Below are 20,580 nucleotides of genomic sequence, written 5' to 3' on the forward strand. Positions count from 1 at the left end.
TCTGAGTGCTTTTATTGCTGTAATATTTTAGCGATAATTGTCAGCAAAAAAAAAAAAAACAACATTAAGAGAAACTCCTTTTTTGTAGAAGTTTATTAATTCAGACTGCCCAGCACTTCTACCATTTTGATTAGTCAAGTTTTACTATATTCTGAATTTCATTGAGGCTGTTTTAAGATTGATCATGTGTTAAAATTTGTACTTAATCTGATTTTGATAAAAGAGCATTTATTCTAAATATTAAAGGATATTAAGATTTTTGCAGATGGTGTTGTATTATTTTTTTAATTTATTATGGTAAAGTTTAAAATTATTTTGAAAACAGTAAAATTGGTTATCATGAAGTAGAAATATTCTTGGTCACTTCTGTTCCTATTTATAAAATAATTTGTTTTTTGAATTTTTTTCATTTTGTTAGATATTACAGACTTCATTAAATCGATTACTATTTTTTATTTGTTTTAGGATTAATTGTTTCTACTCCAACTGGTAGTACAGCTTATGCTGTAGCAGCAGGAGCGTCAATGATTCACCCAAGTGTTCCAGCCATCATGGTAACGCCTATATGCCCTCACTCTCTCTCTTTCAGGCCAATTGTTGTACCGGCTGGTGTTGAGCTTAAAGTGAGTTCACTGATAGATTAAATTTATTAAACATATTGAATTTATTAAATATTAATTAATTTAAACCACAGAAAAGTGAATGATAGCATTTACCAAAACAGGACTTTCATTGTAATTTAAAACATTTTCAGTTAATGTTTTTAAAAATACATGTTTAAATATGGATTTTTGTAATTATTTTAATAAGTGTACATATTTTTTTTTAAATCGCTATTTATACAAATTAGATTGCCAGTGTTGAGAATTAAAACAGAAGCACAATTAGATGAGTATTATTTTATTCTTTTTGGTTCAAGTAATTAATATTTGATAAATTTATAGTTTAATACACAGTTTAATTACTGTAGGTTTTTGTTATCAGATTTTTTACAGAAGTGGTGATTACTATACTGTTTACAATATAAGAAGAACTTTGAAAAATTGTTTTTTTATGAAAAAAAATTGTTCATTATTTTATTTTTTGCAATTAATAAATTCTTATTTGTTAGAAAAAAACAGAATTTTTGGTTGAAACATATTATGTTTATCATCAGTTATTAATTTAATTGGCATTACATCTTATCTTGAGATAATGTATTTTAAAATATAAATAATTTTTAATAGTTTGGTTGTATGAAATTTTCTAGGCATATAGAATAATTTATTATTGTTTGCCCAAAGTTATTAATATAATGGTGTGGTGGTATGTTTAAACCAAGACTAATTTAATCAAACTCTTATTACTTGCATTTTGGAAACTAAAAATGATCCAAAAACCTTTTTTTGTGTGTAGATATTATTAATTCATCACATAACCTAAAGGTTTACATCTGGGAATGTATGTAATATTTATAACCTATAAATAATGGAAAGTCATATCAGGATACAAACTTAATGATTCTGGGGAACTGGGATTGTTTCCTGCTTTTGGAAAAAGTAATTGAAACGAGTATTGAAATTTTACTTGAAAGAGAATGTAATAATTATTTTTATGTTATGAATTAGTTTTTTATTAGAAACATTATGTCTAGTATTTTATTGAATTTTTATCATTCAAGGAATCCAGTATTATCTTATCATTTGTGAAAGAAACTGTTTTACTCATTATATTACTGTTTGTTTCTTCTTGAAAAAATATTCTATAAGAAATCTTTTTTACTTGCGCTCCTTTAACTTTTAACTTTAACTGTTTTTTTTCATGTTTGTCCTTGAATTTTTTGCATCCTAATTTAACATACTTCATGACATTGCCAATTGATGAAATTTTGCACAGTTGCTAAGGTTGTTATTGTATTTACAATACAATATTCCACCATTACTTTTGCAAACATCTTCCGTACAGGGGTAAAGGGTGCGGATGTAAAATATTACAAAATCTGCAAAACGGCTACGCAGAGTTTTTGGGGTTGCAGTTGACAATTCCGATAGCTGTTTAACATAAAAAAATGACATAACTTGGTACTTTTGAAATCCAAATTAACCTACTAATTAAACTCATGCAATGCATGATAATAATTTGATTAAAGTATGACTAAAAACTATAAAGCAAGTTTCTAAAGATTTTGAAAAATCTTTGTAATATTATTTTTAATAATATTTTTTATTCTTACTATAGTAGACTTCCCTTTAATCAACGTATTGTTTATGTCTGTCTGACCTCTTTATTGTAATGTCAGACATCACTGAGTATTTAATATATAATATATCATAAATCATTACTGTTGTTTATGTGCAAATGATTAAAGTGTAAATCTACAAAGTGGCTTTGTAAATAACTTTGCACCAATGTAATTTTATAGATATGAAATTAATTTCTTACGTATATTATTCTGTTCAATTCAAATTCAAGAATATTATGTTTAGTAAGTGAAAGGTTGTACTTCTTTGAAAAGATATTTTAAAGAAGAAATTAATCATAAATTCCTTAGGAATGCTTTTTATTAAGGTCCATTTTTAAATACCTACTGATTCTAGCTGGAAAGCAGGATTATATTTGTGATGACAGACAATCTGGTAAAAATAAGTTGACCCAAAAGTTTATGAAAACTGTTGTTAGACAATTTTAGAATCTTTGTTATATTTTTAGAAGTATCACCTTAATTAATTTACATCAATGTGATATAAAAACTAAACTATAAAAATAAAAAAAATACTATGCATGTGAAAATGTACCCAGTTGAAAGGTAAAAAGAGTTTCTTTCATTGTCACAGAAATTGAAATCTGAATTTTGTATATAGTAACATTTAATCAAGGGTTCTGGAAGAAAAATCATCCTGATTCTTCAACTTAAAAATAAGGGCCATTTTGTGACTTAAAAGCAGAACCCTTTATTTATTCTTTTTAATGTAGAATGTAGTATGTGTCCTAAAATTCTGTGGAAACTAAAGATTACATACAATTCAAAATAAAATACACATGTATTAGTGCTGAATGGGATCATAATTTATTGGCAGTGTTATTTAACCTTATCTTATACCATAAAATGTTGAACTGTTATAAATATTTTACCATTAAACACCCTACAGTCTCAATCTCATGCTAAGTGGCTGCCAGCAGTCTTCTTGTTAAAGAAATGACTTGCATTAAAACAGTTTAAGAATAATTATGAAATGGTTAAGGGAAAGATATCAATAAAGGGTTGGAAATGGCTGAAGAAGATAAAATTATTGTTGCAAGGATAACTTATGATATCTTATAAAAAAATATGTCTAAGTCATTGGTGATTTAGTGGAGAAATACATGATAGGAAAATTATGCTATACTATGCATGGATTAAAAAATAAGACCAGATGTCAAAAATAGAATTTATAAATTTTTACTCAATTTGTAACAAGAGAAAAAAATTAATTGATTGTATACTCAATTTATACAATAAAGACAAATGCTTTATTTGCTATAAGCTCCATGTTTCATTAACAGCACTTTTTTTTTAATAGCATATTAATTTAAAAAAGTGATTAATTGTCTCACACTTCTGTTGTGTGTGTTGTAATGATATTTATAAATTTTTTTAAAGAAAAAAAAATAAGTTAGTGTTAATTTTTCTGATTTTATATTACCAAAACTATCTGTATAAATTTGTGTAGTGGTTTAAACAAGGGTTTTGGTAAGTGTGTTAAATTTATTATTACATTTAGGAAAAATCTTTTATTAATATTTATTTGAAAAGATTTATAAATAAAGAAGTAATGAACTTATTAGATGATGTTGTCATTGTTGGTTGAGGATTATCATTTTTTTAGATATCTGTATCTCCAGACAGCAGAAATACTGCTTGGGTTTCATTTGATGGCCGCAATCGACAGGAACTGTTCCATGGGGACAGGTATGTAAATGCCCAGCCGACCAGCATGGCCATTTTGATTGATTGGTTCTCTGGGTTTTTTTTGTTGTCTTTCGTGTTTCTCATGTTAACATATTTCTTTCTTTTTTTTATCATTTTGTGCCGTTATTTTCAATAGCATTAATGCTAAACTGATATTGCTTTTTGCTTTTGTATATGTTGCATTATTTGTATTTGTTTGCATCTTATTTTTGTTAACATTGTACATATATATATTTATATAGATCATTAATTTGAAAGAATCTCTTTTACTCTAAGTCACTGGCTCTTATAAAAATGATTTTAATAATTATAACTTAAAATTGTTCCATGATTTCAGTTGCTAATTTTTTTTTTTTTTTTTGTAACACTATGGTCAGTTTATTAGGGATTGAATATTTTATTTTCTGGAATTTAACATTTAAACATCATTTTATACTAATAGAAATATATTTTTATGAGAAATAGTTTACATGTATTTAAAAGTGTTTCTTTCATTAGGGAAGTCCTTCAGATAATTGATTGTTAGATCCATCCCATTTTTTGACAATTTGCCACATTTTGAGATTTACATTTATCAAACTGCTTTACTTGCATCCTTACGTATATTTTTCTGCAAAAAAATGATTAATTTACTTGTGAGCAGCCATTTCATATTGGTGTTTTTACATATCCTCAGCGCTTGGATTGAGTAGTGTTATAAGCTGGGATTTGAAGGTTGTGTAACTCGAATTTAAAAGTAATTTTATATTTGGAGTTTGAAAGTAGTAGGAGTACGGACAAATTTAGAATGGGTAAACAGAGGGGTATTTGAGAATTTGCTTTGTGTTAAGTATATGTGATTTGTAATGAGTCAGTTTACTTATTACAACATGGACTCTCCACATATGCTAAATTTATAAGTTTAGTAAAATGGACACTCCATTACTTTTCACAACAGAAGAAATATTCAAGTATTATCCACCATCCTTCTGTAGTCCTTACCTCCTCTTAATACTTGAAATTTTTCTTTACCAGCTGATGATAAGTATTATTCCTAGTGATGAGGATATATAATGATACCAATATAATATATAAATTATTTGTGTAATCTTGTTCACGCATTCTCTTATATCATTATAATAGCTCAACCAGCAGCATATCTTACTTTTTAGTTACTAATTTTGTTTAATGTTTTACATTTTAAAAATTATATATTTATAACATTTTTTGGTAATTTTTTTATGAGTTGAAGAAAAATTAATTCATGAAAATAATTTCTCAAATTATTTTGCACTTAGAGTTTGGTGTTTGTTTATTATTGTTATTATCATATTAATAATATTCCAGTAAGAAACTATGACGCCAGCAGCTAATAGCAGAGGAATATCTTTCACCACCTTTTTTTTTTGCATTTCTTCAGTTGACCTATGCTTTCTAGATATTATTACACCGTAATGTTACAGGTTATGTTGAACAGTGATGCTCGACAAACAGCTTGGGTCTCCTTTGATGGTCGCAATCAACAAGAACTACGAGTAGGCGATAGGTTTGTTTCTTTTTATATCTCAGGAAACATTATTGCTGAAGCTTTCCAATGTTACTTAACTTTCTACATTCTGGGGGTTTCAGTTCTTTATCTTTTCTGGCTTTTTCTTATACAACATGTGAAGAATTATAGATTGTTTATAGGTTTTGATATATTATAATTTAAAATGCAGATTAATTAAAGGTTAATGGTTTACTTTTTTCATTCTTTCTTTTCTTTGCTAATTTATTAACATTTAAAAATTGTATGAGGTGTCTTGCAGTTTCTGGGTAAATATTTGGTAGGTTAATTGCTACTTGCTTTTGGGATATCTTCCTATAACTCATATTTTTGCAGTTGAAAATTTGAAAAAGTATCTACAAAAATATAATCAATTATTAAGGTAAACCTCGATAAAACATATTTACATGTAGCTACACAGACAACTTTAAAAAATAATTCACACCAATTTGAATTTATACTTATTATTTAATTGAAAATTGTTGTTAATGTTAACTTTGATTAGTTCTAGAAACTGATTTTTTTTTCATAATCTATTCTTCCATTACTCTTTTGGTTAGTCGTTGAAAATTATAAACAGAGGCTGTGCTACTCAGCATGATTTGGTATAAATTACCTAATGCATCAATAAAACTTATTTAAATATGTATATGATATTTACAAAAAATCTATAATATAATTTTCTGTTGCCCATTACAGTTGAGATTTATGGTGAATGTTAAATACCCTTTTAAAAAACTATTATTCAAGTTATGAAAACAATTTTTTATCCCTATGATTTTTTATTAACAGAGTAGTATGTTAAAAAAAATCAGCAACTAAGGTTTTTTTTTTACTGTATTAGTCTACTACTACAGATATGTACTTTAACTTTATAAAAATTCTTAAGTGTGTTAGCATGCTTATAATGGTTTCTTTTCCCTCTCCCAACAATTGATTCATTTCTCTCCAGCAGCTGATCAAGATTTATTGCAGTAACTTATATCAAAAGACAAAATATAAATACATTCATAAAAACTTTTGTAAAAAAAGATCTTAAGACTACCAACAATATCAAAGTGGTATTGTATTTTAAAACTATTCAGATATAAAAATTCTTATTAAACAAACTAATTTTATTAAAAGTATTAAATGTGACATTATATGTGTGCTGTGAACAATATAAAGACAAAAGAAGAATATATATTCTATTTCTTTATTTTCATAAACAACTTTGTTATAACATTATCATAATTTTGTTCAGTGATTATTATTAGAATGTTAAATGTCACTTTTCATTTCCATATTGTTGGAAATAGAAGTTTAAAACTAAACAAAATTTAGAAATTTTTAATTAATCTGTTTTAAAAAATAGCAAGAATCTGTACAGTGTAAAACACTTATGAAGACAAAAATGCACCCTCAAATCATAATACGAGGCATATTCATAAAGTAAGAGCCGTTTGGTCATTAAAAAAAATTAACTCATGAGAAAAGGTTTTTACTTACAGTTTTAGTTTTCTATATATCTACTTCACTTTTCCTCATAATCGCCAATCAGTTCTAAGCACTTTTTGTAATACTACACCAGTTTCTTTAACCCCTCTGCATAGAAGTTTACCACCTGGGAATTGAACCAAATGACAACGGTAGTGTTGATTTCCTTGTTGTTTTCAAACCGTTGCTCACCAAACCACTTTTTTTAAATGCAAGAAGAGGAAGTAGTTGCTAGGTGCTAAGTTAGGACTATATGGAGGGTGGTCAAAAAGTTCCCAACGAAAATCTTGAATCATCCTCTTGGTTATGAGCGGTGTGAGGGGTACACATTGTTGTGAAGGAGGATTATGCCAGACAACTGTTTCCCACGTCATCAATTTTGGATCACACGTCTTTGTTTGGTGAGCATTTTGCAGTACATGTCAGCTGTAATTGTTGATCCATGTTTCATGAAATCAACCAAAATGATGCCCTTTTCGTTCCAAGGAACGGTAGCCAACATTCGACTCGAGTACGGAGATTGATTGAACTTTTTTGGTTTTGGGGAACTTGAATAGTGTCACCGCATTGACTGTTGTTTCGATTCTGCATTGGTGTAGGATATCCACGTCTCATCACCTATAACAATGTGGGAAAACAAATCATCTCCACCTTGTCGATAGCGGACCAAAAACGCTCGTCTACTGCACATTCTTGGCTCTTTGTGTTGGTCGGTCATCATTTTCAGTACCCACCTTGCACACAATTTGTGATATCCAAGCTTTTCTGTGACAATTGTGTAGAGAGAGGTGCATCCAACATGCAGGAATTCATCAACCATAGCACTAATCGTCAATTGCCAATCACATCGCAGTTTTAAGTTCACTTGTTCAACGATTTCAGCAGTCCGAATACCAAGCCTGCCCACTCCACTCTTTTTCATGCACATTTGTGCGGCTATTTTTATAGTCTTTCCTTCATTCATTACTGTAGGTCCATACACTAGGCATAACTCCTGATGAATTCCAGCAAATGAAGATCCTTTTGCACACAAAAATTGAATCAACAGCACGCACTTTACAACTGGTGGAGAAACAGTTGTCGCGGATATTGGGATGTGCATTCACCAGCAGGGAAACGACTACTGAATCAAAACAACAACTGCAGTGGCTTCATAAGTAGTTGATAGCTGGCCCTGCATACATGAAACTGTGTTCAGATCTTCTAATATTTAAATATAAGCCAACGACCCTTACTTTATGAATATACCTTGTAAATTCCTTATGGAATTCATGTTTACAAACATCAATATATGACACCAGTATCATCTGTGCAAGCTGGTACTACATAAAATAAACCATTTAACTGATAAATACTCAGAATTATATATATATATATATATATATATTTTTAATTATATATATAATTTTTTCAGAAGCATTACCTTATCCAATTAAAAAGTGATGCATAAAAATTGTTCAGTTGTGTTACCAGTAATTCTCTGAATAATTAGAAATTTATTGAACTAATATTTTTTTTTTTGAATACGTTAAGTAATTATAAAATAGCACAAGAATAAGGTTCTTTCACAAATTTTATCGTCTACTGCTAGTTAAATCCATATATCCTTTTTTATACTTAAAAATTGCACTAGAAAGTAAGATCTTTTCACTTGTTCATTACTCAAAGTGGATCCAATACACTATATTCACCATTGATAAGATAGAATTATATTTATTGAAAAATAATAGCTATAACAGTGCAACTTAAAAATGGTCATCAGCCTATAATTAGTAAGTATAAGATCATTGTTAGCTTATCAATTTGAAAAGTGATGTGATACAATTTTAAATGATCGTCTTTCATCATTTACCACCAGATGTTTAGCAGAAGACATAATCCACATTTTGTATTGTACTATGAATGGAGGTACCTCACGTTCTCCTCCAAATACAGCGCCTGCATAGACCAGGGTGTTTTGCAGGTTCCTCTCCTATAATGTGCAGGTAGCATTAATGGATTTCAATAATTAAAGTCTGAGTCCTCTTTCTGGCAAATAAGGTGATTCATCTTTATTATATCCCATTTTTTAATGTCTATTAAAATGTAAAACTGCCCCTCAGAAACATTCTTTTTTGTATTTGGTATGTTAAAAAATGTTATAAATTGTATTTCATAGTGTTGACTGAACAATTAAGTTCTTTCATGTAATCATTTTCATTGCATTTAAATATGTATCAACATTTTTTTTTTGCCGTTTCAACAAAAAAAAAGAAACATTGTAAATTTGACACTATTCTGTTTTCTTTGTTGAACCCAAAATTTTTGTATTAAGTTATTAAATTCTGCTTAGTTTTTAATTCTAACTGATTAATCTGAATTCTGCATCTTTTTTTTAAATTTTTTACTTAATTTTATTTCATTTAATACTTTAAAAATTATCTTATTGTGTACTACTAATTTCTTTTTTAACATAATCGTCAATTTATTTCTTCACTTATTTCTTATAGTTGTTAGTTTATATATTAATATGGAAAAGTATTTCTCTTTCTTTAATTAGTTTTGTGTTTTGGAAACCTGGTTTGATCAAAATTTTCCCTTGGTTTTCCATGATCCTTCCATTCAAATGCTGGAGCAGTTCTTTTCTTGTTAATCATGGAATAGCGTACTCAGCATTCTTATGATATGTGTAATGTTGAACTTTTTTCTGATCTGAATACAATTTTTTGTCATACAGATGATTACTTTTACTATTATACCATCATTGAATGCACTAAAGTACATCTACCACCCAGCTTACGTTTGATATTAGCTTTCAGGAAGTTGATCGGTGTGTAAAAATTCATTAGTAAAATAATATAAGTAGAAAACTAGTTTGCAGCTGAAAAAAACTTTTTAGTTTTTTTAATTTAAATAAATCAGTTATGTGCTTATTTGAAGTTTCTGTATGAAAAATTTTACTTATAACTTATCTAAAATGAACTATTTTTAAATATATTTAAACAAACAGTATTTGGCAAAACTAAGCTCTATACAGTATAGTTTTGAGAGAGGCTGGGCCTTTACTTAATGGTTAGCTCCATTTTATAATTTCTTTTGATGAAAACTATTTAACATGATTCCCGTTAATATTTTATTTTTTATTCATATGTATTTTACTTTTCTTCTTTCCAGATTCAAAACATATTCGTTAAAAATGTTTATAATTTTATCATACACCTGTTAAATTTTTTTGGAGTGTTTTAACTTTGGCATCTCTTCATCTTTATGTATTCTATTTTCTAGATTAATGTTTAGTTTTTGATCAAAAATGTGATAGATTAAGTGTATTGAAATTTTAATCCAAAATTTTCTTTTTGTTTTCTTGTTTAAAAAAATTTGTGAATCAGATGTACATAAAGTGAGAGACTGTAATATTTTTAAAAAGACAAAACAAATTGTCCCAGCATATTCTCTAATCTTGAAATATGATTTTATTACAATTTCAGTGAAATTTTTGCTGCAGTATTAATTTTTCACTGTTAAAAATGTTTGTTTTAAAAGCTACTGTACTGTTTCTCCCATCCATTTTAAACTGACATTATTCTAACTGAAACTAACACATAACTATGAACTTTCTGAATGCAATTTTCTCCTAGAGTGAGACTAACATACTTGGTTCATATCAACACTAAGTGTGACTTGTTCTTTCCCAGTACTTGTGTGACAGATGTGTTTCCTGAACAAATTATAATACCAAATGAGAGTAAGAACAAAATATCATCACATGCCAAGCTTCAGTGTACAGTCATTCCATTTATATTTTAAATTATGAACTGTAAGTTTTGATGTTCCTTTATTATGTGTGTTTACATCATATTTTTATTAAATTCTCCATATTGACTAATAATCTGTTAATATGAAGAATGTTTTATATATATATAAATATAAATAAATTGTCTTTTACATATCTCTAAGTTTTAATGGATTTGAAATGGTTTCATACAAATTACATTTTAACATTTGATGATGACATAGGTAATAACATACACAAACAGTACTGTTTCAAGTAAATTTTTTATTGTGGTACGTAACAGTTAGTGCAGCTTGTTAAAATGTTTTCTAAGGTGGCTGTGCAATTTAAGTATTTTTTGCTTTTAGGTTGATATGTTTTTTTTAATTCTGGAAGGCATATGGATAGATGATTATTTCTTTGGTATAGGGTGGCTATTAAAAACGTTTTTACAATAACTTATACATATATTTGTTTTAATAGCATTAGGATTCTTAGTTGTAAAGTAAAAATAATTTTATGTTACATTTTTTTCAGCTACATAACAGTCAAACTAAATTTTTGTATCCATTTCTTTTTTTGTTTGTGGTAATTGTTTTATGTTATTTTTGGAGCCATGATTTTAGGGTAAAAGTGGTATGCATGCTGGTGTTTTGTTTATTTTTTATAATTTTTACAAATAGTATATGGTTTCAATGGCATTGTGTAGGTTAATTCTATGATGTATTTGTATTATGGTATTATAAGAGTTAGCATTAACCTGTGAAGTTTGTTGAATTAATAGTTTTATTTTTATTATTATAGTTTCATTTGTAGTTAAGCATATGAAAATCGTATGTAAACTCTAATAATCCCTTAATTCTGTATGAGTGTTATTGGGGAACGTGACTCATTTTTATATTATACATTTTGTATTATACAACCATAATTTGCAAAGACACTTTCCATCTTTAAATGAGAAAATATATGAACATTACATAAGAAATGCAGAATTTAAATGCAGAGATTAAAATTTAAATAAAAAAGTAACCACTGGGGAATTTATTTTTTTTAAGAACAGTGTAAAAAAAAAATTAATTAAATTTGTTAAACAAATTTTTAATTAAAAATTATAAATTTAAATTGGCTTTTACATATCTTTAGGTTTTAATGGATTTGAAATCGTTTCATACAAATTACATTTTAACGTTTGATGATGACATAGGTGATGACATACACAAACCAGTACTGTTTCAAGTACCAAAGAAGATGATCTCATTTAAGTTATAGAGTTGGTACTGTTCAGTATTGTTGGTATAGTGGTAATTCCCAAATCAGGAAATTCCCTAATGTACTAGAATTTTGTAATATTGATATATCAGTAATTTATGAATAGCAAGATTTGGTTAGTGAGAAATCTGGTAATAGATATCATCAGTTGTCAATTTACCAGAGTAAGAAAGATATGGAATATTGATGTAAAAATTTTAAAATTTAATAAATCGGTAAAGTAATGTAACAGAATGTTCAATAACTGTGGACATATGTCAGGCAGGTATAAACTTAATTGGTCCCAATTTATATATACATACGATGTGTACTATATTTTGTTTCATTCCAACTGATGATTCACTTAACCAATAAATTTAGTAAATTAATTGATAACTGAGTTGTAACAATAGTTAGGGTTTTATTATTGTACTATTTTAATAATTTTCTTTTTTTTGAAGATAATTGGTTTTTAATGAATGATACTGTACAACTCTTTTTGGAACTTTTGAAGCCGTAAAAGATATAATTTCACTTTTCCTATTTATGTAACTTTGTTAACAATAATGATGTACTTTTCCCATATGTATTTTTGATCATGTGATTGTAAATTTATTTCAAAGTTTCATGTAGTAATTATAATATTTCATTCATTCAAATTCTTTTTAGTACACCAGATTTGTTTTTTTTTTCAGTTCGTCTATAAAATCTTTAATATAATCACTGAGTTTATGTTAAAGAAAAAAAAAACAAATAAAACAAAACAGAGTAGTTTATTTTTTGCACCAACTTTAAATGTAATATATGAATTCTACGTATTTCTTTGAGTGTTTTCAATCTTATAAAAAAGTTAAATCACATTATTATAAACAAATTATTATAAAAACATTATTATTATTATTATTATAATGTAAAAAGTTTTTACATTATTATATTTTCCAAATAGATGAGAGCATTTTTCACCCCTTTTATTGCTTGCATGAATGTTCAGAAAGCTGCACTAAAGCATAAATTCATTTACCCATTTATACTGCTGTTATAAATCATCATCATTTTAGATTGTCACTTACCATGCTGTTTATTACAGCTACCATATAAGCTAGTTGAGCTCACGAGTTACTTGAAAGTAATTATTGCTTTCAGATATATTTCTATTGGTTTATATGCATTATAATTTGTTATAAAAATTTTCCTATATATAAATCTATTTATTTTCTCCATTTAGAATGATAATTTCAACCATTTGACCTGATATTGTTATAAAATTGATTCTTCCAGTCTTTAGATTTGCAATAAAATAATGCAATTTTACTTTTGTGTAATTTTTTCAATATATGATTTTATTTATATTCACCTGAATATGTGTACAAATGATGATGATATCGTGCTTATCAACTAGGTGACCATTCAGGATCAGGTTAAAATATGTATTATAAATCCAAAGATTTTATTATGTTGCAGTTTATTAGATTTAAAAGTGAAATATATGTTCATATCAAGCATTTTAAGTCTGAAAAGTCATAAATATTGAATTAAAAAATTACTAAATATTACTAAAAATGACTAAATATTGAATTTAAAAAAAAATTATGAAAATATGAATCAGTACGAATCATATTGCTTCTTTTTTTTTCAATCAGTGTGAATCTGAGATTTGGGTTATGTATTCATATATTACACCTACATTTTCAAAAATAGAAATATGAGAAATCCACTAAAATCTTAATTTGTCACATACTGTTACTCGTATATAACAAAATAGATTGTATGTTTTTTGGACATTCACCTTTCTTTCTTTGATTAACATTTGTCATTTTTTAATGCTCTTGTTTTTCTTGTACAGATAGCATGCATATTTTATACTGATTTTATGTAACACCAACTTTCCATGAAAACAATAACAAAAAGCATTTCTTATACATAAAAAATAATAATTTTTTTTGTAAACTGTAATGATTAACAAAGCATGATCACTATGTAATTTTTGTGTCCCCATATGCTAATCAGTGTGAATTTGCATGAATGAGTGTAAAGAACTTGTTTTACTTACTTTTTAATTTTATCATTAAGAATTTTTCTTTTTTCTCTTCTAGATTTAGAAAATTATTAATTTTTTGCCCGTTTCATTTGGAACTAACCATTAATAATTTACAGCACTCAGCACTTGATGAGTATTTGCGTAAAAGGCATGTAGATGGACATTTTTTTATTAGACAACTGTTGGTGTAATGCAATAATATGTGTATATCTAAGAATAATCAGATACCTGTAGTTCTGAAACAGTAGTTTGCTCCTTGCGAAACAATCCTAATCTGTCTGTTTTATTAATTATGATTGCAAATGCAAATTTTTGTAGATATTCTTATAATTTGAACATTCACCAATACTGAAATTCCTAACAATTGAAATAATTTAGTTATTAATGGTAAACTAAGAAAAGTTTATTTCTAGAGTAAAACCTCTGTTTGCTGAAATTAGAGTTGACTTTGTTTAATCATTTTTAAATTGCCAGTTATTTTGTGAACATTTAATTTAATATTGTAATTAATGTCTTTTAAATATTTGATAATGTCTTTGTCTTATACTATAATGGTTGTTGTATTTGAGAGAGCTATGCTGAAGTGGGTGTTCCCAGCTCCTTTTACCATTAAAAGGCATTTAAAAAATACAAATATTAAAATCATGTATTAGTAAAATTTTTATTTTATAATTAGTCTCTGAAATGAATGTTAAATAATTTTTAAATCCAATATTGGATTATTTGTAGCTAAAATTTGGTCCATGTCCAATTTCTATATACATCTGTATCGGGTGATTCAAAAAGGACTTCACAACTTTAAGAACATATAAGAATTTATTTAAATTACTTACAGATACAGTTGAGGTCTCATTTCATGGCAAAACTGAAACTGTGAGTTTTGACTCGCGTAGTTCATTAGTACTGAATTTGGCCATTAGTGTTGTTAAAAAAATGGATACATTTACTGGTGTAGAACGTGCTCATTGTGCATTTTGGTTTCATGATTTGCAGTCAGCAACTGGAGTTCAACATAATTTTCTTGGAGAGCACAATAGGGAGCCTCCTAGTAGATATACAATTTACTCTCGATACCAAACCTTCATTGAGACATGTTGTTCTGTTAAACATACAAAATCACCAGGATGCCCATGTCTCCCTGAAGCTGCTGTGAAACAACTCAGAAAAAGCTTTATTCATAGTCCAAAGAAATCAACTTGACATGCGTAACGTGAGACTGGCATTCCACAAATAACTGTTTGGCACGTATTATGTAAAAGATTGCACTTGAAGCCATACAAACTAACTGTGGTTTTCACATTACAGATGACAACAAAGTTGGTTGGCTGCAGTTTTGTGTGGAAATGATGGATAGAATTGCAGACAAAGATGTATTTTTAGACAATGTAATTGTTAGTGATGATTCAGCGTTTCACATCAGTGGCATGTGAAATGCTGACTCATGAGCGTATTCAGTAGAATAAGTGGCCTCTGCTTAAGCACATTCATGATAGCTCTAAGGTCAATGTTTTTTGTGCCCTAAGCAAACAAAGACTGTACGGCCCATTCTTCTTAAAGGAGGCAACCATAATTGGTTTCATTTAATTGAACTTCAAAATTTTCTAATCCCTCAGTTAGATGATGATGTTGATGACCAAGATGGTGGATGCATTTACTATCAGTAAGACACAGGGTACCACCCTCTATCACCTAGAAGTTTGACATATTCTTGATACTCAATTCTGAAGTTGATGGATTGATTGTTAATGTCTAATTGCATGCCCGCTTCACTCCCCAGATTTGACACCGCTAGATTTTTTCTTGTGGCCTTTCATTAAAGTATGAGTTTATGTACCATCTTTGCCTGCTGATCTTGTTCAGCTAATGCCGCAGCTGCAAAGGTAATGACCAACTTGCTGGCTAGAGTCTGGAATGAAATCAACTTTAGATGGGACATATGTTGCATTATAACTGGAAGCCATATTGAATGAAAATGAATGGTTTGGTGACAAACTGGATGTGTTTTTCTATGAAACGAAACCTCAACCAAATCTGTAAGTTATCTCAGTAAATTTTTATTTGCTTTATGTCTTTAAAGTTGTGAAGTTCTTTTTGAGTCACCTATAATACTCATTCTTGTAATATATATGTTGTGCTTATTTTTAAGAAAACTCTGTAGTAGTTGTCAATTAAGCCGTATGAAATTGATAATTGTGGTTTTTAAACTTGCATTAACACTTCCCGAAACAAATTTTATCAGATTTTACGTTATAGGCATTCATTAATTTGAAATATAAAGGTGTTTATAAAAATTGTTTCAAAAAATCAGGGGAAGATCCCCCACATAGAAATTAAGAAAAAAATTGATATCAGCATTTGAAACAGTTTTTATATTAAATTAAATTAATTTGTCATTTAACAGTTTTTAAATACAATGATTACATGCTGGAAACAAGATTTTAGGGTTTCACATAATTTTACAGATCGTAAAAATCAATTAACAGTTTGTCTTTATTCTTATTATGTTTAGAATTTGATTAAATTTATTGAATTGTAATTAACTTTTTCTTTTTTTTTTGTAGTTTGAGAGTAACAACTTCTATCTATCCAGTTCCATCAATCTGTGCTCAAGATCAGATTTCAGATTGGTTTGATTCTTTAGCCGAATGTTTGCACTGGAATGTAAGGAAGCGACAGAAACATCTCGATGAATTAAGTGATTTAACTCATTCGAGTTCAAATGACACACTTGATTCACTCGAGCACACTGACCAGCTGGACAGCTAGGATACAGGTATGTTATTTATTTTATTTTATTAATGCTTGCATTAAGATTATTAAAGTAGCCAAAGTTATTTTATGTTTACATTTAAAAATTAATTTGATGCTTATTTGACAGATAAAACTTATATATATATATATATATATATATAGAGAGAGAGAGAGAGAGAGAGAGCTCTATTTATTCTGGTAATTCATTTCTAAGAAGTATAATCAGTAAATACTTTGACAGAACAGTATTAGCAAAATAATTCCTCTACAAGCTTTAAAATACACATTAGAAACTGTATTTTTTTTTGTTTAAATAAGTGATTGTATCCTGTTGCACTGAGATGTGATAATTGATACTTTGTTAACATATGAGAAACAATAAGAAAATTTTGAGCTAGCCTTATAAAAAATATTCAAACCGTATTAGTGGCATTTCGTAATTAATTATGCTAAGTGGCTCATTCCTTGGACATTAGGATCTGTGTGTACATGTTTTTGTGAATGTATGCATGGTCACATTTTTGATTTCACTATGACCATGGAAGAGCACAGAGGTCACTTGATATTCTACATTAAACTCACTTATTACATGATAAGAATCTTTAAAATAATTCAACAGACTTTCAGCAGTGAAGCAATAAACTGAGCAAGATAGTTTCCTAGACCAAATTCTGTGAATACTGGGTGTAGAGAGATAAAATTGTTGCATGTGGAAAAGCCATAAATTCTAGAATCTGCATGACCTTACAAATGTAGATCATGAATGCAACCAAGAATATGTTCATAATTTTCTTTAACATTTGCAGGGTTATGCATCGTGAATTTGTTCCTGAATTCTTATTATGACCATCATTGGAGCTTACAGACATTAATTTGAAGGGGATGAAAATGCTGATTGATGATTACTACCAGTTAGTGTTGATTGAAAGAGTTCGTCAACGTGTGATTTTCTCCTAATTTTAATTAGGTTATGCTAGTAGATATTTTGTATAAAAACTAAAAACTAACTAACGTTATTTATATTTTTATTTTACGTTTACAAAGAAATAAGGAAAATTTGTTTATAAAACTTATTCATAAGTCTCTGTAAATTCAAATTATTTTAAAAGATTTGATTTGTCACATCCATGTAGAATGTTTCATAATATTTTTCAGTCCTCTGCAAATTAATCATTTAATTTAGTTTTTTTATTATTTTAATTATTTAATTTAGTATTTTGAAGAAATATATATCTTGGGTCTGTGATTATGTAAGAGAGAAGGTAAAGGTTTTTTGTTTCTTTTGTTAACAGTTTCAACTGTTACAATTTGTCAATTAATAATATTTGTATCGCATCCCAGTAATATTTTCAATGAATGAACAGATCATAATTGAATTCAGTATGTGTGTACTTGCATGAATAACACATTTTGTCTCGGATTTTGATTTTGATGTCAGGTTCAGATTAAATATTGTTAGAGGATTAGAAAAATACATGATGGCCACAAACCATCATGTACACACCTCAAAATGGCCGCTAAAATTAAAATTTTGTAATAATCATTACACAACTATGATGTAAGTTATCAAGTTGATTCAAACACACTGATGTAAGGTTTACTAAATTGTATAAAATATATCAATTTTGTAAATCAAATGTACGACCCCAAAATGTGTAAAAACTAACGCTTTAATAACTGAACAAAAATAAAATGTGCCACAAAATCACCAAAACACAAGATAAATAGATTATATTAATTTGTCTTACTTATGTAGGACTGCAATAGAGATTTATTAACAAACCATAAAAAATTCATTTGCACCATCTACAAATTTTTTAGAAAAATTTCAAAATTTAGAATTATAAAAATGTGTAACTTTTTAATTTTAACAGATAACGGAACCAATATCGTACAATGCTATAAATTATGGTAACATAATATGTGAAACCAATAAAACAATAATACTCAAACATATTATACAAACACATAATAATCTGAGTTAAGTAGAAGTTAGAGATAATAAATAACATTGTTAGAAATTAATTAATAATTGAGAGAACAGTAATAATAAGAATGTTTGTTTGAGAAAGTCTTATACACTTTTCACTGATACTGGTTCTACCTTACATCCACAAAGAGATAAGGAAAATATGTTTATAAAACTTATTCATGAATCTCTGTAGTCAGATTACTTTAAAATATTTTATTTATCACATCCTCCTAAGCACCCATTTAAATGTTTGGTGATATTTTTCAATCCTCTGCAAATTAATTATTTTAATTTAATTTAGTATTTAAAAAAAAGATATCTTAGGTCTGTGATTAAGCAAGAGACAAGTTAAAGGTTTTTTGTTTCATTTGTTAATTTCTTTTTGTCATTTAATAATATTTGTATCACATACCAGTCAGTATTATAGTGTTTATTTTCTAAACCACTTTAAGTTATTTATATTATTAACATTTTATTCATTGTATTTTATTTTTATTATTATTTTTTTTAATCAAACGTATTTTTACATTAAATTACAATTATTATACCTAAAATTTCTGTCATTTAATTCATAAATTTTTCTTCTTATAATCATCATTAATTTATTGAAGTTTCATATTATTTTGATTTTGTAAATAATGACAAATAAGTAAATAAATTATTCCTTTATGTTGTGGATGTGTTTGAGAGTGGATAATCTCTATTAATAAGAATTTACATTATTCACTGATAATAGCATATGTAATTACCCAGGCCACTAACATATTGTTCACATTTTGATCATTATAATACACCTTTCATGGTTTCAACATGGTTGCAGTGTAATTCCACCATTATTAATAACATAGCAGAAGTATTCAGTATTTTTGTTTACTGTACTTTAAAATTTTTTCCTCACTATTGGAATAGTTACTAATCAGCCCCAAACACATCACAAAATAATTGTAATTAAATTGTAAATTAGTTTTAAAATTATGTATTTTTTCAAAAATTGCTTACAGCAGCCTTGGTTTATTTTTATTCTTTCAACTGCAACTTCAAATATCTCATATTTAGCTTGTTTTATGTAAAATGTACGAAGGATATTGAATTGAATAACAGAAGGTCCATTTCTGTTATGTTGAGTTATCAGCTTTGCAGGCAACCAGTGTAATTTAATCTTGCTGAGGTTATGAAGAATAAAGAATAATACCAGGGTTGCGTTTAATTATTTTAATTGCTACTAACAGAATTAAAGTTATTTTGTGATAACGTTGGTCTATACTTCTATTAACTTATGGAATTCTGAAGAAATATTTAAAAAAAATGATGAAATTTTTACAATTTAAAAAAAGATAGAAAGCACGTTTCTTATACATATAGCAACTATTAAATTTTAAATTATGTACGTATTTTTAATTATTTTAATGCCTTATATTAAACAAATTTTTCATGTGTGTAGAATATTGCAATGTTTTCATCATAGTTTTAGTATTAAGTTTTTAAGTTTGTATTTTGTTGAAAATTTTATTGGAATACATTCTGAAGATTTGTTTTTAAAACTTGTAAATTAAATATTTTTTTATACGTTATAGTTTTTATAAAAATTTATTGTGTATAATAAAAATAAAATAAAATTTATATTGTACAGTGACAGTGGATTTTTTATATAATTTCCCCCTCCCCATTAAAATTTACATTCTTCCTGTGGTAGTCCTACATTGCATGAGGATGTGTTTGTTTTTTAACTTCTGTAAGTTTTTGATACTTACAGAAAGATGTCATGTAGAACATGTATATACATTGTTTTTTTGAAAAAAAGCATCAGCTATAGAATGAAAAGCTTAAGATTTATTCAGTATGATGGATACACATCACTAAATGACAATATTCAGTTCCTAAAAAATAAGGC

At 27.4% G+C, this 20,580-nt stretch overlaps 1 protein-coding gene across 12 annotated transcripts in view; it reads left to right on the plus strand.

Moving 5' to 3' along the window:
- Positions 1-20,322, plus strand: part of LOC142333367 (NAD kinase-like) — a 489,955-nt gene extending 469,633 nt beyond the window's left edge. For 10 of the 12 annotated variants that reach the window (XM_075380407.1, XM_075380424.1, XM_075380464.1 and 7 more), the window contains 4 exons: positions 466-623; positions 3,846-3,928; positions 16,528-16,739; positions 17,524-20,322. In XM_075380407.1, coding sequence (XP_075236522.1) covers positions 466-623; positions 3,846-3,928; positions 16,528-16,732 — 446 coding nt within the window. In that variant the 3' untranslated portion in view covers positions 16,733-16,739; positions 17,524-20,322. Of the gene's footprint in view, positions 1-465; positions 624-3,845; positions 3,929-5,370; positions 5,454-16,527; positions 16,740-17,523 lie in introns of those variants that run through there. The other 2 variants (XR_012758595.1, XM_075380399.1) reach the window with 2 other exon arrangements.
- Positions 20,323-20,580: the final 258 nt, after the last annotated feature.

Source organism: Lycorma delicatula, chromosome 1 (assembly GCF_047948215.1).
Source record: "Lycorma delicatula isolate Av1 chromosome 1, ASM4794821v1, whole genome shotgun sequence".
NCBI lineage: Eukaryota > Metazoa > Arthropoda > Insecta > Hemiptera > Fulgoridae > Lycorma > Lycorma delicatula.